General features: G+C 38.5%; 1 protein-coding gene across 2 annotated transcripts in view; it reads right to left on the bottom strand.

Annotated features, from left to right (window-relative positions):
- CDH13 (cadherin 13) overlaps positions 1-15,675 on the bottom strand; it is a 480,777-nt gene that overhangs the window by 384,667 nt on the left and 80,435 nt on the right. For both annotated transcript variants that reach the window (XM_062586341.1, XM_062586342.1), the window contains exon 2: positions 6,447-6,558. In XM_062586341.1, the coding sequence (XP_062442325.1) occupies positions 6,447-6,558 (112 nt within the window). The remainder of the gene's footprint in view (positions 1-6,446; positions 6,559-15,675) is intronic.

Below are 15,675 nucleotides of genomic sequence, written 5' to 3'. Positions count from 1 at the left end.
GCTCTGAAGCAGGGCCAGAAGACATGTGCCCCTACCTCTCGTTTCCTCAATAACACTTTAAATCTCATTAGCCACAAGCGATTTGTGTCAGACCGTCTGCTTGCTGAGTTTGTCCAACTCCGAGCTACTCATTCTCCTAAAGGATAAAGATTTTTGGCTTTACAATGTGTTCATGTACCCATAGGCAATGAGGCTGCTTCTTGGCCTATGTTGTCAATCAGTTTGGGCATAACAACTTAATCTGATTTTTGATTTGGAAGTGCCAACTAGAAATGAACAGAAGAGTCTTCCATTAAAGCACCTGGGGACATTAGTAACCGAGGGTTTTCATTGCGCTGAGCAGCTGACACATCCCACTAATGCCGAGCAGTTGGTCATTGATTTGGACTATTAAAGCAACAGCTGGCATGCTTCAACCAACCAAGGCCTCGGCATATTTCAAAAAAGTATTATATGTAACACATGATGGTTCCTGGAAAGTCTCCAAGTGCCAATCTAATCTCAAACCAAGTAATCTGTTATTCTTCCATCCTGCATTCAGAACCACACAGTTAATAGCATGCACTGTCCCAGTAAAGATGATTTTTTTTTCTTTTTCCTTTTTTTTTTTTTTAAATAAAAAACTATAGTTGCAGTTTTTCCTCAACAGACAAGCAGCTGTCTAGTTTTAGCTTTTGATTTTCTCAATCTTGGAATAATTATAGAAACCTGTTAACAACACAAGTAGATTTGACCCTTACATGTTTTTCCCATTTCCTACTTTACAAGAGCTGTCTTGGGGCAGGTAGATTTGTGACTACATCCCTTTGAGATTGACTTAAATCTGAAGCCATTTTTCCAAGACTAATTAGTTCTTTCAGATTGTTCGGTCTAATAGGCAACTTCCTTTTGGAGGGAAAAAGTTACTTAAGTTAAATGCACAAACTCATTTCCCCTCAGGTCCTGTTAATAAGTTGACATGCACTGCTTAGAAGGCAGACGTGTTTGACCACCTGGCACTCAACCATATTTTCTGTTTTGTTTCACTTTAATCATATATGAAAACAATTTAACATAAGATATGATATTCTGTCTATTTAGAAATGCATCTGAGGTATTTTATATTACTTTCAGTTGCAATATGTATTAACAATACATATGCAAATAAATACCTCTTTCCTTCTGTGTGTCTAAATATGGTCTTAATCATGCATTCAGTTATCAGAACTCAGGCTGTGATATCAGGTTTTAAGGACTGCTTTGTGCACATTAAGATATGTTCTGGAGTTTAAAAATCATTCAGCTATTCACGCAGATAGGCTGACAGACTTACTTCTGCAGAACCTGATACAGCATGCCCAGCACAGGAACCAAGTCATATTTTTCAATATTTTCTAAATAAGTACTCTTCAACATATTGAGCCATTTACAGGAAAGAAAAGTAACTTTTAAGACAGGTTCTTGTACAATTCAAAATCTGTTAGAGACATCTTTTATTTCGAACATGCCCAACTATGTTTCAGTGGGGACACATTACAGATACATGCACGTCCATTAACTGGAAATTCCATAGCTAATAGCGTCTAGCTATTACATGCAAGTCTAGATAGATTTCCCTGCATTAGATTAAGCCAAAATCATACCTCACTTGAATGTGCCCTTTTGCAAGCTACACCTATCACCTTTAGTTCTAAGTACCTAAAACATGCAATATTCAACATAAAGAATCAACACTGAGGTATAATCCTTGCATTAAAATAGCACCTGGTGCATTCCAGTGTATTGAATTACACTGCCTCATTGGCTCTATGCAACCCACAGGAAAGGTGGAGCCGGTGGAGTTGAATCAAGTGCCTGATAACTACATGCATCATTCAGAGTAAATAGTCAAGCATAACAGCAGTAATAGCACGAAACATTCACAGTAAGAGGCCATCTGTACAATCAAGCATCTTGGTAATCAGTGGGAAGAGTAGGTCTGATAAATCACAAATCTCGCATGACTCATCTATTTAGCCGAGAATCAGTAGGAAGCGCTTTGATGAGGAGCGTGATCAGCGCTATGATGTATGTACACACATGATGCTGCAATAGTGGAAATGGTCTTCGCCAGTCTTTATCTCTACAGGCATTATACAGTTCAAATAAATGCAATCTTGTTGAAAGCTACAGCCTTGCTCAACAATAACAAAGCTACCTTCACGCATTAATAAGCGGACTAATGTATTTCCCAATATATGGGCAAACAAAGATTTTCAATATGGTTGACTAAAAAAGTCTTTGTTAAAACCCACAAAATGAAAAACATAGCCAAATATGAACAAAGCCCTGATCTTGAAGCAGTCCAAGCTCTGAAACATGCAATCTATCACAGAAGAGACAGAAGAGGTCAGCCATTAATTAACACCCAAATTAAAGCTTTTCAAGTAAGGGTCAAAACTGCCTTTGTTTTGACATTTAAATCACTGGCAATGTATTCCCCAGTTTAGTATGCGCAACACATCACCCAATGCCTTTATGTTAATTGCCTCAATTTTTCAAGTGTACTATTTGATTTATTGTCAATTAAAAACACCCAAAAAGCCAGGACTCATGTGTGTTAAATATAAACATGATTAATGTAATACAATTACATTTCCACATTTGATGGGCCTGATTAGGAACTTTCTATCAGTCTAGCAAGCCAGAGCATCGTCGCTACCAGCGACCTGTAAGCCTAGACAAACACAACCTCACTGAAGGGGAAGTATTTGACAGCCACAAATGTTTCCAAAAGGTGTAAAACCCTTCATTAAAAGTTGTCACTTATCACCTTATCAACAGCATAACAATCCCACCTATGTGATCTTGTCCATCCTAGGTACAAGCTAAAAATGGTACAAGGAGGGAAAAAAAGATCTAGTCATGGCATTGCCCAGTACTTCTAGACAAATTAGAGCTCTACGAACTCTCCCCTACTATATTGAGGGAGCATCTTGCTTTAATTAAATTGCACCAAGGAAAAGCAATTGGGTAGACCATGAGTAGAAGCACCATGACCCCCCTTGGCTGGGGTCACAACCAAGACCTTACACTTGATCTCTGCTTTTCCAGCCTCTCGCATTTTAGAAACATCTACAAGTTAGCAATTTGACAACATGACATCCGGATTACCTACGGATAATGGGCTGAACACACAGAATTGTGTGTACAGAGCTGGGAACTAAGCTGGAACACAGGTTCTACTTTGTACAAGGTGGAGGCGCTCATGACAGTAGACAACAGCATCACTGTACAGACTAGCAGCATGCAAGCATCATTAAAACCATCTGTTGAAATTAAATACAAATAAAGGAACTTCAGCATTGCACTAGCTGCTTTCTCTAATATTTTTAAATATACTTAAGAAAATTTTCTAGCATCAAGAAAATGAGAATTTGGTCAAGCAAAATTATTTTTTAAAAAATACAGCTTAACATTTCAATTTTTTAAGAAATTAATTACTTTTGTCAAAGTTCTAACTAGCTGAAGTGTGTGGGGGAGGGTTTCTATTTTAATCCCCATTATGCCAGGGACTCTGCAATACACTTCCTTTGAATTCAGATTACGAAAACAGAAGCGATATTTTAACGAGAAATCACAAAAAGATGTTTTTCAAATAGCAAAAGAACAGAAGTAAAATGGAGAGGCAGGAATAAAAAAAAAAACAAGGGAGAAGGGAAAAAAATGTGATCTAACCAGAAAAGCATCCATAGGAAAGTGTACTGAATACAAAACTAGTAAAAGAAAATGGTCCGAGTAAGGCTGGATGCTTTAAATAAGCAAAGAGAAAGAAACATGACCATAATCACATTGGAAAAGTTATGATTTTATTTGGATTAGCAGAGAAATCTTTAAAGTTAAATGATCGTGAGTTACATCTACAACTGTTTTTACATATTATTTCCCTTGTCTCTACAAGGCTTCTTAGTATTTTAAACAGCTGCAGTAGTTTTCCTGTATTCTATAATCTGGTTTCTTCTTATTTTAGGTCAGAATTGTTTAAAGGTCTTCTGAATACGTCCAGTAACTTTTTCCCCTCACTCTAGTGAAAAGAGAGAGGAGAATTCTGCACCTTCAGTCTGAGCTCCTCTCCCTCTTCCCACCACTGAACATAAAATATAATTAACGCAATCACATTTAAAAGTCGTAAATACATAAGAAAAAACTATAACCTGTATTTAATAACTACGGAGATACTGACATTTACAGTAGGCCCTTGTTTAAATTGAGAGATAAAAAAGGGCTGTTTTCCAGCACTTCAGAAAAAAATTACGACGCTCCTTGGCTTATTGAGGACTACAAAAGCAATCACCGCTATAGACCTGCTTTGCATATTCGCTCTATTAATTTACAGAGCCATGGTAAGCCTCACATTGCAATACAACTGCTGAATTACACTGCTCTTGGGTAATGTGTATAAAAAGATGCAACTGCATGCAAAGTATGTTCAAACAGACAATTAAAAATATCAATTCTGTTGACAGCTAGAAAGAAGAAACTATGCAGAGCTTTAATACTGCTGCATGAAGGACATACTATTTACAAGTGATTGAATTAGCTTGAGTCATGCAATGACAGTCTGCCTTTGTTGAACATTACACATTAGGCCAATTTAGCGTCTGCTTATTAAAATAATTTAATTCCCAAGATTGTTTTAAGATCTTTCCAAATCTCCTCCTGCTCTTCCCCCCTCCTCATATTAATGACAGCATCCTAATTATCGTGCCAGCTTCACACCAGCAACAGTTTGCTGGGTCACCACACAACAGCCCAGGCAACATTGGCCTAAACAGCTTGTACCTCGCATCGTCCAGCAGAACGAGCACAAATCCGCAGATCTGGCCAGATGCACCACAGCATCAATGTACTCAGAGGAAGTCAGACAGGAGACAAAGGTTATTTTTGAATAAACTTGTGAATATTACTTTTCTTTACATAGGTTTCTAACACTGTGCACTTAAATCTATTACACCTCCTGTGTACTATGAACTACTGCTTTTAACAATGTATCTTTAAATTCACACATGAATTTAAATTCATTCAAGTTGTGTTCATCACTAAATAAAGAAAAAATACTTAAAAACATCAAAATTGCCTTAGAAATTAGAAGTTTGAATTCTGTCTTCAAGCTGAACAATGAACTTGCATCCCAGTGAGTAGCACTGTTACTTAAAATCTAAATTTCCTCTGCAGATGCATCTCTGGCTCATAAATAACTCATCTAAATGCTTGGGGGGGAGGGGAGAGGAGAGAGAAGGAGGTGATCCTAGAAGTTTATTTTAGCACCTGTAAAAGTCTAAATCTTAGTCTGAGATAATCATTCCAACAGACTCAGGTAAGTCTAATATATGCACAATGATTTTTAATATTAAACTTTCAAGGTAAAATACCATAATTTCATCCAAACATGCATAACAGAGCAATTATATCAATATGTGATAATCATATCTAGGAGATAATTGAGATGTAAAATATATGCACCTAATGAATTACATTCTTTTGTAATTCCTAGTTTCACCAGACCATTACCCTACACTCAGCTCCAATTACTTTACTGGACACCAGCACTAGTATCTCATACCACATATCTAGCATCATTCCCACTTCAACAGCAAGCAACCAAGCCTGAACAAAGGAACTATTAGTAATTTGAATACGTATATGTAGTAATACGTATTCTGTTAGGTTCGGAGATCATCAGAATAGCACCATTAGCTACCTTTTAAAAGATTCTTAGGTACTATATAAAAGATTCAAAGGTACTATATTGAGTTGGTAGTCCTGAAATCCCAAACCCATGGAACCAAAATCGCAGTTTGTAACACTTGCTTACTAATGTATTTGAATGAATTAACACCAGGATTGAAGCAAGTCAAGTTTCCAAAATTCCACCTTTTGGTTTAATGCTTTGGGCACACAGCTTAGATTTTGTTAGGTGACACCTGGCCATTGGAACTACCAGTACTCCCTTTGTACAACATGGGTAGTAACAATTTTTTTGTCACTAATGATCACAGACTTCATCCAAACACCTCTGAATTTTATGGAAAGACCAGGACCTGCATAGACAGAGTTAAGCTTTTAGAATATGTTTAAACTTGGACTTGTAGAGACAAGTTAACAGAGAAATACTCAAGCACTGACTTCTGAGAGAGTAAGAACCAAGATTTCAGAGGAAAGTTACTTCAGAGGAGTAGAAGACTCCAAGTTTTCACAACATTCATATTGTCCTGAATATTTATACATAGTATTTTGTCATCTCTAACACACGGAACAGATCAAAGTCTATACAAATACAGGATTACAGCAGGGGAACCCGGGCAGAATCACGACCATGTTCAGCATTCTCTGTACTTAGAAGCTTTCTGATAAATGATGGGAGTGATATGAACACATGAGCAATAGTTCATTCTGTTTTTGCAAAATAATATACAAAAATAACATACAGTTCAGAACTGGCTGGTCCTCTGTGAATTCCGATGGCTGTTCGATATAAAAAACCTTTTGCTGGAATCCAGGGATGCATTCTAAATCTTCTGCAAATGCAAGCAGCAAAACCTGAGGAAACAAAGAAAATGGACTTTTAACATCCACTCGTTCAATCATGTAGGCTTCTGGGAACACGACTGGGTTTGGGCTCAGTGCTCATAAACAAAACATCATGCTTTATGTTCATAAAAGAAAACATCCATCACATCAATGCTTCCCCCTTCAAATCTTGCTAACCATAATTTTTATGTAGCACTTTCACTTTTTAATACATGCAGGCCAATACAGAGATTACAAATAGTAATTCTGAGGGTCCTCAGTCCACACACAACCAATAAAGGATATGCTTAGTCTTAATGAAACTATAGGACATAACACTGCTCCTAAAAACACATGTGAATCCAGCTAAGTTTAAGAATCCAGCTAAGTTTAAATGTGTTTAAATTAAGCTTAGTTTCAGGAAGTCCACCATCAGTTATCCACCACCAGTTACAGACAGAATTCTTTACTCAATGGTGAAGTTCCACATCACAAAAGTTTCCTTTTCCAAAAATAATCTATTTACTAACAGATGGGACTTCATTTTTTCCCTGAGCGACTACTTGCCCATTTTCATGGTATTCAGACATAGCAGAGGGACACCTTTCTCCTCCTTCCTGACCTGTGTTATGCTTGCCACTTTGATCAACCAAGAAAGAAAAAAAAAAAAAAAAAAGACTAAGAAGCAATGCACCAAGCAATCAAGATGCAATCCGGTTGAGTATTTTTCACTTCTACACATGCATGTAGTTGTTGCTGTTCTTATGAAGACTCAAAAACATAGTGACCCAATCCCTCAAAGTATCAACACTGATATACAGATTTTACTGGAGATTCAGGGCTCCACATGGACAACGCCACCCTCTATCTTCAAGCACCAGACACTTGTAGAAATATATTCAAAGCCTGCCCTCAAAATTGTGCATAGAACTTGAGTGCTGGTTATAAAAGACGGCCTAATCTGCATTTAAATGGTCACACGCATGCAGCAGTGACAGACGTGCATTTTCCACACGCGTTTTCTGTGTGTACGGGCGCGTCTTTGAAGCACACGTCATCCTGACTCGCAGGGTTACTGAAAGAATATGCACAAAAACGCAGCCACAGCAGAGTGAAGACATTTTCCATCTTGAGATTCAACCAACAACTGAAGAGTTACGTAACCAGCCCGCACCAGTAAAACAGCCCAAACAAGATACGCTGAATTACTCCATCAAGCTGAGATTTAATTACAAACATAACTCTTCCCCTAAAGGACTAGTACAGCAACTAAGAGGCAAATCGTGTTCAAATATCCTGGCTCCTGGCATCCAAGAGCTGAAAGCCTTGCCTTATGGAGCTATAAATTAAAAGGCCGCTTTGGATGTCAGTACTCTCCGAGAAGGAGACATGTCCACTTTATCTGATTCCTGACAGTATAAAGTGACTTTGAAATCTGGGCAATCTAAATAGGCCACAAGCTGACTTGTGAAGGCCTGACACAGAAGCCTCACGTAATAAGGACGTAGCAAATAGCAAGGACCTCTCCTCTCAGCAAAATAATTGGAGGACACTGGCTTGGCCTCACTGTGAAAAAATTTTATTCTGCTTGTGCAGTTCCAAATACTTTCTTCTTTTCAAGATGTTAGACAAGATGTCCAATCTGTCACCACACTAAGTTTTTAATTAAATTATCTTTTAGAAGCACAATCTTTCTCGGAATTTATTTTTCTCCAGGAATTTCTTTCTATTGAACTAGATGTCTATCTCGTTAAAACAATTTCTGTTGAGCTTCCTCACTTTGGGAAAAAAACTTGAAAATTAATCTTGGAGGGAAAAAGTCAAGCAGATTTGCTTGGAAGGTAAAGACTTGTTCAAAGCAAAATAGACCCTGCATTTAAGCACCATGTAGATTTCCTATTTTTGAATATAATAAAAGAGTTAGCTGCCTAAAGAAATAATTCAGCTAAAAACATGGAAAATAATGCTTAAATTGTCATACTTACAGAATTCATATATATATATATATATATATATGTATGTATGTATATTTTAAGTGGATCTGTGAAATATTTATACCAAGCACCCAGGAGAAAAAGATCATTTGCCCACCACTTACTAAGGAAAAATAAGAATGCATTCTTATAAAGATTATGACAATTATACAGCAAACCATCTGCTCACGTAAACGCGAAGGGCTGGAAGCCTGCCGAAAGTAAGCCAAGGAACGCTAAAGATGCCGTATCTCCTCACAAGGGGAATCAAAATCTCCCATCATCTACTGCTTTCCAGAGGTGTAGAGTGAAGAATCACTTTCAATATCCTGACAACGTCTTTCTGAATTTATTACTGATCGCTGTAAGGCGACATCACTAGTTCAGATCCCCATCACGCAAGCTTGGTTACTGGGCTAGATCTACGCTCCCAGTGAGGTACTAAGCCAATAACAGAGGTGTTTTGGTTTTTTAAGTTAATAAAACACCACACATGCTGGTGGTCTTAACTGACCTCAACACGTGCACTGAAAGCAGCTCACCCAGAGCACGGCTTGGAGAGCAGCAGGGGACGGCAGTTTCACACCCCTGCTCGGGGGAAGTGCCCTGCTGTTAAAGCACAGCACCGCAACACCACGGCTCCCCTACCAGCTCCCTTCTGCTTTCGACACGAAGCCGGTCTCTAAAACACCCTTCCCCAGCCTCACAAAACCTGCCTGTCCCCTCCGACTCCTCCAGACCCAGTGCACAAAGCAACTCCGTTCAGGCTGGTCACAGCCGCGCTGCAGAAGTGATTTTCTCACCCCGCTTTTGCCGTAAACTCTCACACGTATCAGCCCGATTTGTGTTGGACCGGCTCGTATCGTAAACGCACAAGCTTCACAACATCAGCTGGGCCTTGCGCTGTCCTTACGGTGCAAAAGTTGTCCTCGTGCAAGACTTCTCCAGTAAAGATGTAAATGGTGCAGAGGGTTGTGAAAACCCTCTGCCCAGGCAGGAGTTTTACATACCAAAAAAAAAAAAAGAAAAAAAGAAAAAGAAAAAAATCTCATTTCACTGCGCATGGTATTCTGGAAGATCATATTTTACCTTTAACTTCACAGGAGTAATTTTAAATGCAAAGAAACCAACCTAAAACAACCAAACCCACTAAAGAGTCTAAATAGCTATGACAGTTTTAGTGAGTAAAACTGAATTCTAAAAGCTGAAAAAATCATGAATTGCTTCTTAAGAAATTAGATTTTTCTTCCTAAAGTGTTTGTTCAGGGGGAACTTTCTTACTATTATTCTTGACTTACTCATTTGGAAGTATATATGAGAATTCATGCTTCTTCAAATTTCCAATCCTCATGTTTCCAAAGAAAAGTGCTTTTTGCCTATGAAAACTTGAGATTTTCGTATAAAATACTGTGATCTTAAAAGCTGAAAACTGAGAAGAGAAAGCAATCAGAATAATGAGAACTTCCAAGACTGAATTAAATTGCACATGACAAAGTATTTTCATCATGCAGAGTGAGAACTCTGCATTTTAAAGCCTTTTCTATCTTCAGGTGCTACAAAACTAGACCCCAAAAATGGCTAAAGGAGAGAACCAGTATAAAAGAAAAAACATAAGCAATAAGCAGCACAGTTGCACTGACTTGCAGAGAGCACTGATGAAATCCTACCTTCACTGAAGTCAATAAGAGCTATTTATTGATTTCAGGATTTTGCTCACTCTAGTTAAAACAAGGAGTTATTTAAAAGAAATTAACAGAGGGATGCTTAAACAGAATAACGAGAACACTTGTAAGGTTCTCATTTTGCATTCTGCAGATTCTAATTAGAGTCAGCAGGTCCTAAGGCACTTGTTTCATCAAATCACATACAGACTGGACAAAGTTCTGCTCATCTTCTGTATTTTTTAACATCAGTTGACACAGAAATTCAAAGCTTGCATAACTTACCCTCTGATCGGCATAATTAGCAAAGGTATTTTAACATTGCATAAAGGTATGCTGAATTATTTATCATGAAGTGACTAAGTTAAGTAAAACAGCTCCTCTGCAACTACTTTCACTTCTAGCGTGTTATGATTTGGTGGAATTATTTGTTCAATGTTTTCATTTTGGAGGAAAAGTTTTCAGTGGTTTAGGATTCAACCTCTATTTGTCAAAGGGGTTTAGAAAAAAAAAAAACTGTTCTGAATTCCGCAGCTCTACCTCATAATCTGATAGCGAATTCAAGTCATTTTTGTAAGAAATGCTATTAAGATTTGGCACTAAGATTCTTCAAGGGATGATATATATCCTTTTAAAGGGGCTACATATCCATTTACTACTTAGATCTTTCCTAAATCTGAGCTTTGCACTCAGGATACTGCAGGGTGGGTTATGAAAATGCAAATTAGAATAATTTTATTGGCTCAAATGAATTCAATTCTCTCGTCATGAGGCAGTACGACTTTGCCAGGCTGCCATTAACTGGAACCGAACATGACAAACTCTCACAAGACTATCTAGCACAGGGAGCTTGCACAAAGGAAGTGCTCATAGAAATAATGTGCAAGAGTTTTATCATGCATTCAGTAAAAGTGAGATTTCCATGATGCTGGAAGTCTCGCCAATTTTGAGGAGTGATTTGCCAGTGCGTACATTTGGACAGGTATTTCGCTTCTCAATTTCAAGTTCTCTGTAAAGATGGTTAACATGGTCTCAGCATCTATGTAGAGCCCTAGGTGACTCTGGAGTCCACACTGTTTAAGGTCGGAAAGGATAACATAGAAAACAAGAAAACATGGGAGTAGTTTCATAGTGTCCCGATCTGAAAGTAGGGCCGTGCTGCTTCTGCTCCCTGGGAGTTGCTCCGTCTGAAACACAACCGCTTTTCCCACACTCTTTCCAGTCACATCTGCTCCCTGAATCAAGTCACCAGGCAGCTGCATGAAAGCCAGCCCCCAGAAAGCACTCCACTTGAGAAAACCAGCTCAACACAGCAACTTGTGAAGTGCCAGACCACAGTCTGCACTTAGTCTAGTTAGGTTGTGATGAAACAGCACCCCAGAACTGAGCTTCTAAATAAGTAGGGTCAGGTTCAGTAGTATCAGGCACCTGACAACTTCTGCAAGAGTCAATATGACCACCTCAAAAAAAAAAGAAAAAAAAAATAAAAACAGCTTTGGAGAGATATTTAAGTATAATCAAGAAACATTTGCCTAAGGGTGTAGTCTGAGGTTACGGCATTCCTGACTAAAGGCAATGCCTACAGAGGGCAGAGGTGCCAGGGCTAGAAGGAAGATGCCAGCACACTACCATGCTTGGGTGAACAAAGCAGCTGAGAAATCCCTAGTACTCAAAGATATATCACTTAATCATTTTGCCCCATTGACCTCAGAGCAACAGCACAGCTTAGTATACTGCTTTTGAGATGAGAGCTAAGTGTCCTTAAACGTTATCTCCATAGTGCAAACACATCCAGCTTGCTCAGAGCCAGCGATCACTGAGCAGGGTAGCCCAGTCAACGGCTGCACAGTTGTTACTGTAGCCATGCTAAATTCACCTGAGTATTTGCTTAAGCTGGTACTCTTACTATCATACTTTCTCCACATCAGAACTCGAGCTAAGCTTACCTAAAGCAAGCTTTGGTATGAGAGCCTGCAAAAACCTAATAAAGGCCTGAATTACCTTGGTCAAAACCCACCCTTCAGCTGTCACAGGCAGGCAACAGCATACAGTCAAGATCACTTGATCTTGATCAAAAGTAATTCCTCCTGCACATCACAATTTCAGTTTCATATTGATGGTCATTCTGTAACTTCCAGAATAAGTCTGCTCATGACCAATTTACAGCCATTTATTCCTGTATAAGCTTTGTCTCCTAACTTTAACCCTCCTCCTCCCTCATCCTGCGATTTGCTAGGCTAAACAGACCAAGCTGATACTGTTCTCCTACAGAACTCGTCCCTTCAGTCATCCTGGCGACCTCTTGTCGTGCCTGTGCCACAGACATATCATCTATGTATGCACAACGTGCACGAAAAGAAATCCAGATGACAGCTCTCTAGGACCTGGTAAGTGATATTTCCTTAAACCAAAACTATGTTGCCTAATGCTTCCTAACATCCTGCTTCCCTTTTAAATTATCACCCAAATAGATCTCAATTATTATGAAACTACAGCTGAAAAAACTGACAGCAACATAGCTACTGCTTCCATTTAGCTACAAGTGTTAAGCAGCTTTTGCAAACAGGGTCAGAATTAACCTTTATGAAATACAGACAGGTTTAACAGTGCATGAAGGTTTGCATCCACGTCTTTTTGGCCAGCAAGAACCAGCTCAACTCGCAGGCAACAGAATCACCTTAGAGCACCGAGGCAGCGCTCAGCCCGGCCCCTCCGTAGCGCTTAGCAGCTGGTACTCACGGCTTGCTGGGAGAAGGTGGTTCCAGGCTCAAGATGGCTTGGGCTCACGTGGCTCAGAGCACAGCATCAGCTTACTGTTTCATTTAAGCAGACATTGCCGTACATCGCCCACGCTTTAACCTAGGCAATAATTATCCCTGCTCATTAGATATTTTAATGATTAATAACAGGGGGCCAAAGTATGTTAACTCTTGCTCAAAATGAGTAATATTTTAAATTACTCAACTATTTACCAAGTAAATACATACCCATCATGATTAATTGCACTGTTTAACAAGCAAGACTCCTCACACAAAGGATGGGTTGGGGCTCAAGGTTATTTTTTCTTTATTTTTAGCCATCATGAAAGAGGTAATCATATTTTCCTGAAACACATATACCAGTGGAATGAGATTACAACTGGTTAGCCTATTTGGAGAAGTGGCATAATAAATTCATTTTACAGGGCACAGAATAGCCCAAATGAGCCATTCAATAGCACTACTACACCAGCAAAAGAGGCATAAAGAAGAAACATTGAAAGTCAAAGCTCTTGCAGTGTAACGGGAACAGACATGAAATTACCCAAACCTAAACTGCTTTACAACAATAACTGGTTTGAAGATCTGTTTATACCAAACACTTTAGTTCACTAGGTGATAAATAACTAAACAGGTTAATCCTGTTTCCCAGTTGTAATGACTTCATGAAACACTTAGACAAATGAAAGTATGGCTCTGTTTTTAAAAAGTAAATGCAGTCAGAACTTTAAACATATTTATAGTCCTTCACATGTAGTTGCATGGACTAAAGTCATTATTCCACACATGAAAATACTGATGTGACAAAAGCCATTAGAAAAAAAAAATTAAAGTCATATTTCTTACAGCACAGAATGGTTCTCAGATAGGATGTCTTGAAACTACACAGAATATGATATATGTTTAATTTCCCAACACTGTGATCGTTATCAAAAAAGGTACAACCTTCCATCTATTGTTTTCTTTATACTCTACAATGTTGTAAAATAAAGCAATTATTACTACACCACAAAACTGAACTTCACGTAACATTGCACATCTGTCTTTTGCACTGGAAAACTAAAACGGGTTAGGCATGCCTAACCGCCTGCAGGTTGTTGCAACATTAGGTACTGCAGTACCATCGAAAACGTAAACAGTAGGTCGCAACCACAGCACTGGGACAGACGTACGCGTCCACGTTCCATCAGTACCTCTAAAGTCACCGTGAAGCCACTAGCTTACACTGAAGCCAATGTGAGTTTTCTTTTTGGCTTCATTATGCTCAGGATCAGAGTCTCCTAATTTGGAAGAGCAAGCTTTATAGATATGGCCCCTTCTTAGGGATGCTGGTGCATAAAAAGTTGCTTTATAAAATATTCTGTAGCAAGGGCATGATAAATCCTCAGGAAAGATGAATTACCATCTGAAAAGCAGACTTCCTGATGGATGAAGAAATGTCTGTCCTATTCAGCATTTACAGAAAATAAGGAACAGGCTATACGTATCACTTTTTTTTTTTTTTTTTTTAATTCTTTAAATTCCAGTTGGGTGAGCTTAGGAGCATGAATCACTTCAGGATGCAAGATAACTGAAGTAATTTCTTTCAGAAAGATTTTCTTTTCATCTCAGAAATCAGCAGAATACTATGAAATAATAATAAAAAAAACAGACTGCTCATTTGCATGCTAACTTTCGCTTGCAGGATAGAGGGAAACTTTAAAACACGATGGAGTGCACAAACGGCTGGCCTGCCCCTCATAAAAGTCAAAGTCTCCAGGCGTAGGGATTGCAGTCATTGGAACTGCAGCCAGTTGTCCTAGACAGCACACCACGTTTAGACGTATTATCTACTTAATGATCATCTCAACCCATAGAAGAGAAATTCTAGAAATGAGAAAAGAGTATCTTTCATTGCCCGGTCAAACTTTGCTAAGGGACAATAGGACACAAATTAGAGCACAGTAAGACTACAATTTTTACCCCCATGTATGCCTGCCAAAATAAAGCATCACCATCCCCAGTTAATCCTGATGGCGGATGAACAGGTGCAATAAGTTAGAGTTTTAATAAAGGATGATTGATCAACTTGGAAATACCTGCCATGGTAGGGGTGGTGGGGTGGTAGAAAAGATGTTAAAAAGAGAATTGGGGCAGGGGGCACACACCTTCAAGTTGTTTTTAAACAGTGACTAAGTATTTGGCAGATGCAGAAGATACACTTCAATATTATCAGTTCTGAAATTGGAACTAGTTAAACAAACATTAACTTATACTATATATTTAAATAATTTTAATATTGTTCAATGCTGTGTTTTTCAAGTGATTGCCTTTTCACCTGGCAATGAGTGTTAGCTTTTAAGGGTAGGTCAGCCAGCGTATACATGGTGGGGGCAGAAGGTTTTCTTTTGGGGAGCTACTAGCTTGAGGAATATTAAGGGTTTTTTTTGGACTACATTCCTGCAATTCATTAAAAAAAATTGTATCACCTCTTCCGCCTTTAGAGAAAACACGTCCCAGGGGAAAGAGAGCAAGTAGTTGAACATTTTTGAGCACATCACAATATAGCAAAAAATCTCTACAGCTTACAGGCTCCCTTGTGTTAACAACAATGTTACATCCAGAATGACCTTTCCAGAGAAATAAAACCCATTACTGCTAGGTATGTGATAACTAAAGATCAACGCTTGGTAGCTAAAGCAAAAAAAAAAATAAAAAAAAAAAAAAAATCCAACCCTGCTGTCTGGTAAATTAATTGGAATATAAATAATATGA

Source organism: Rhea pennata, chromosome 13, assembly GCF_028389875.1.
Source record: "Rhea pennata isolate bPtePen1 chromosome 13, bPtePen1.pri, whole genome shotgun sequence".
NCBI classification, from domain to species: Eukaryota; Metazoa; Chordata; class Aves; order Rheiformes; family Rheidae; genus Rhea; species Rhea pennata.
The sequence above is the reverse complement of the archived record's forward strand: the minus strand, read 5'-3'. Positions and strand labels throughout refer to the sequence as shown.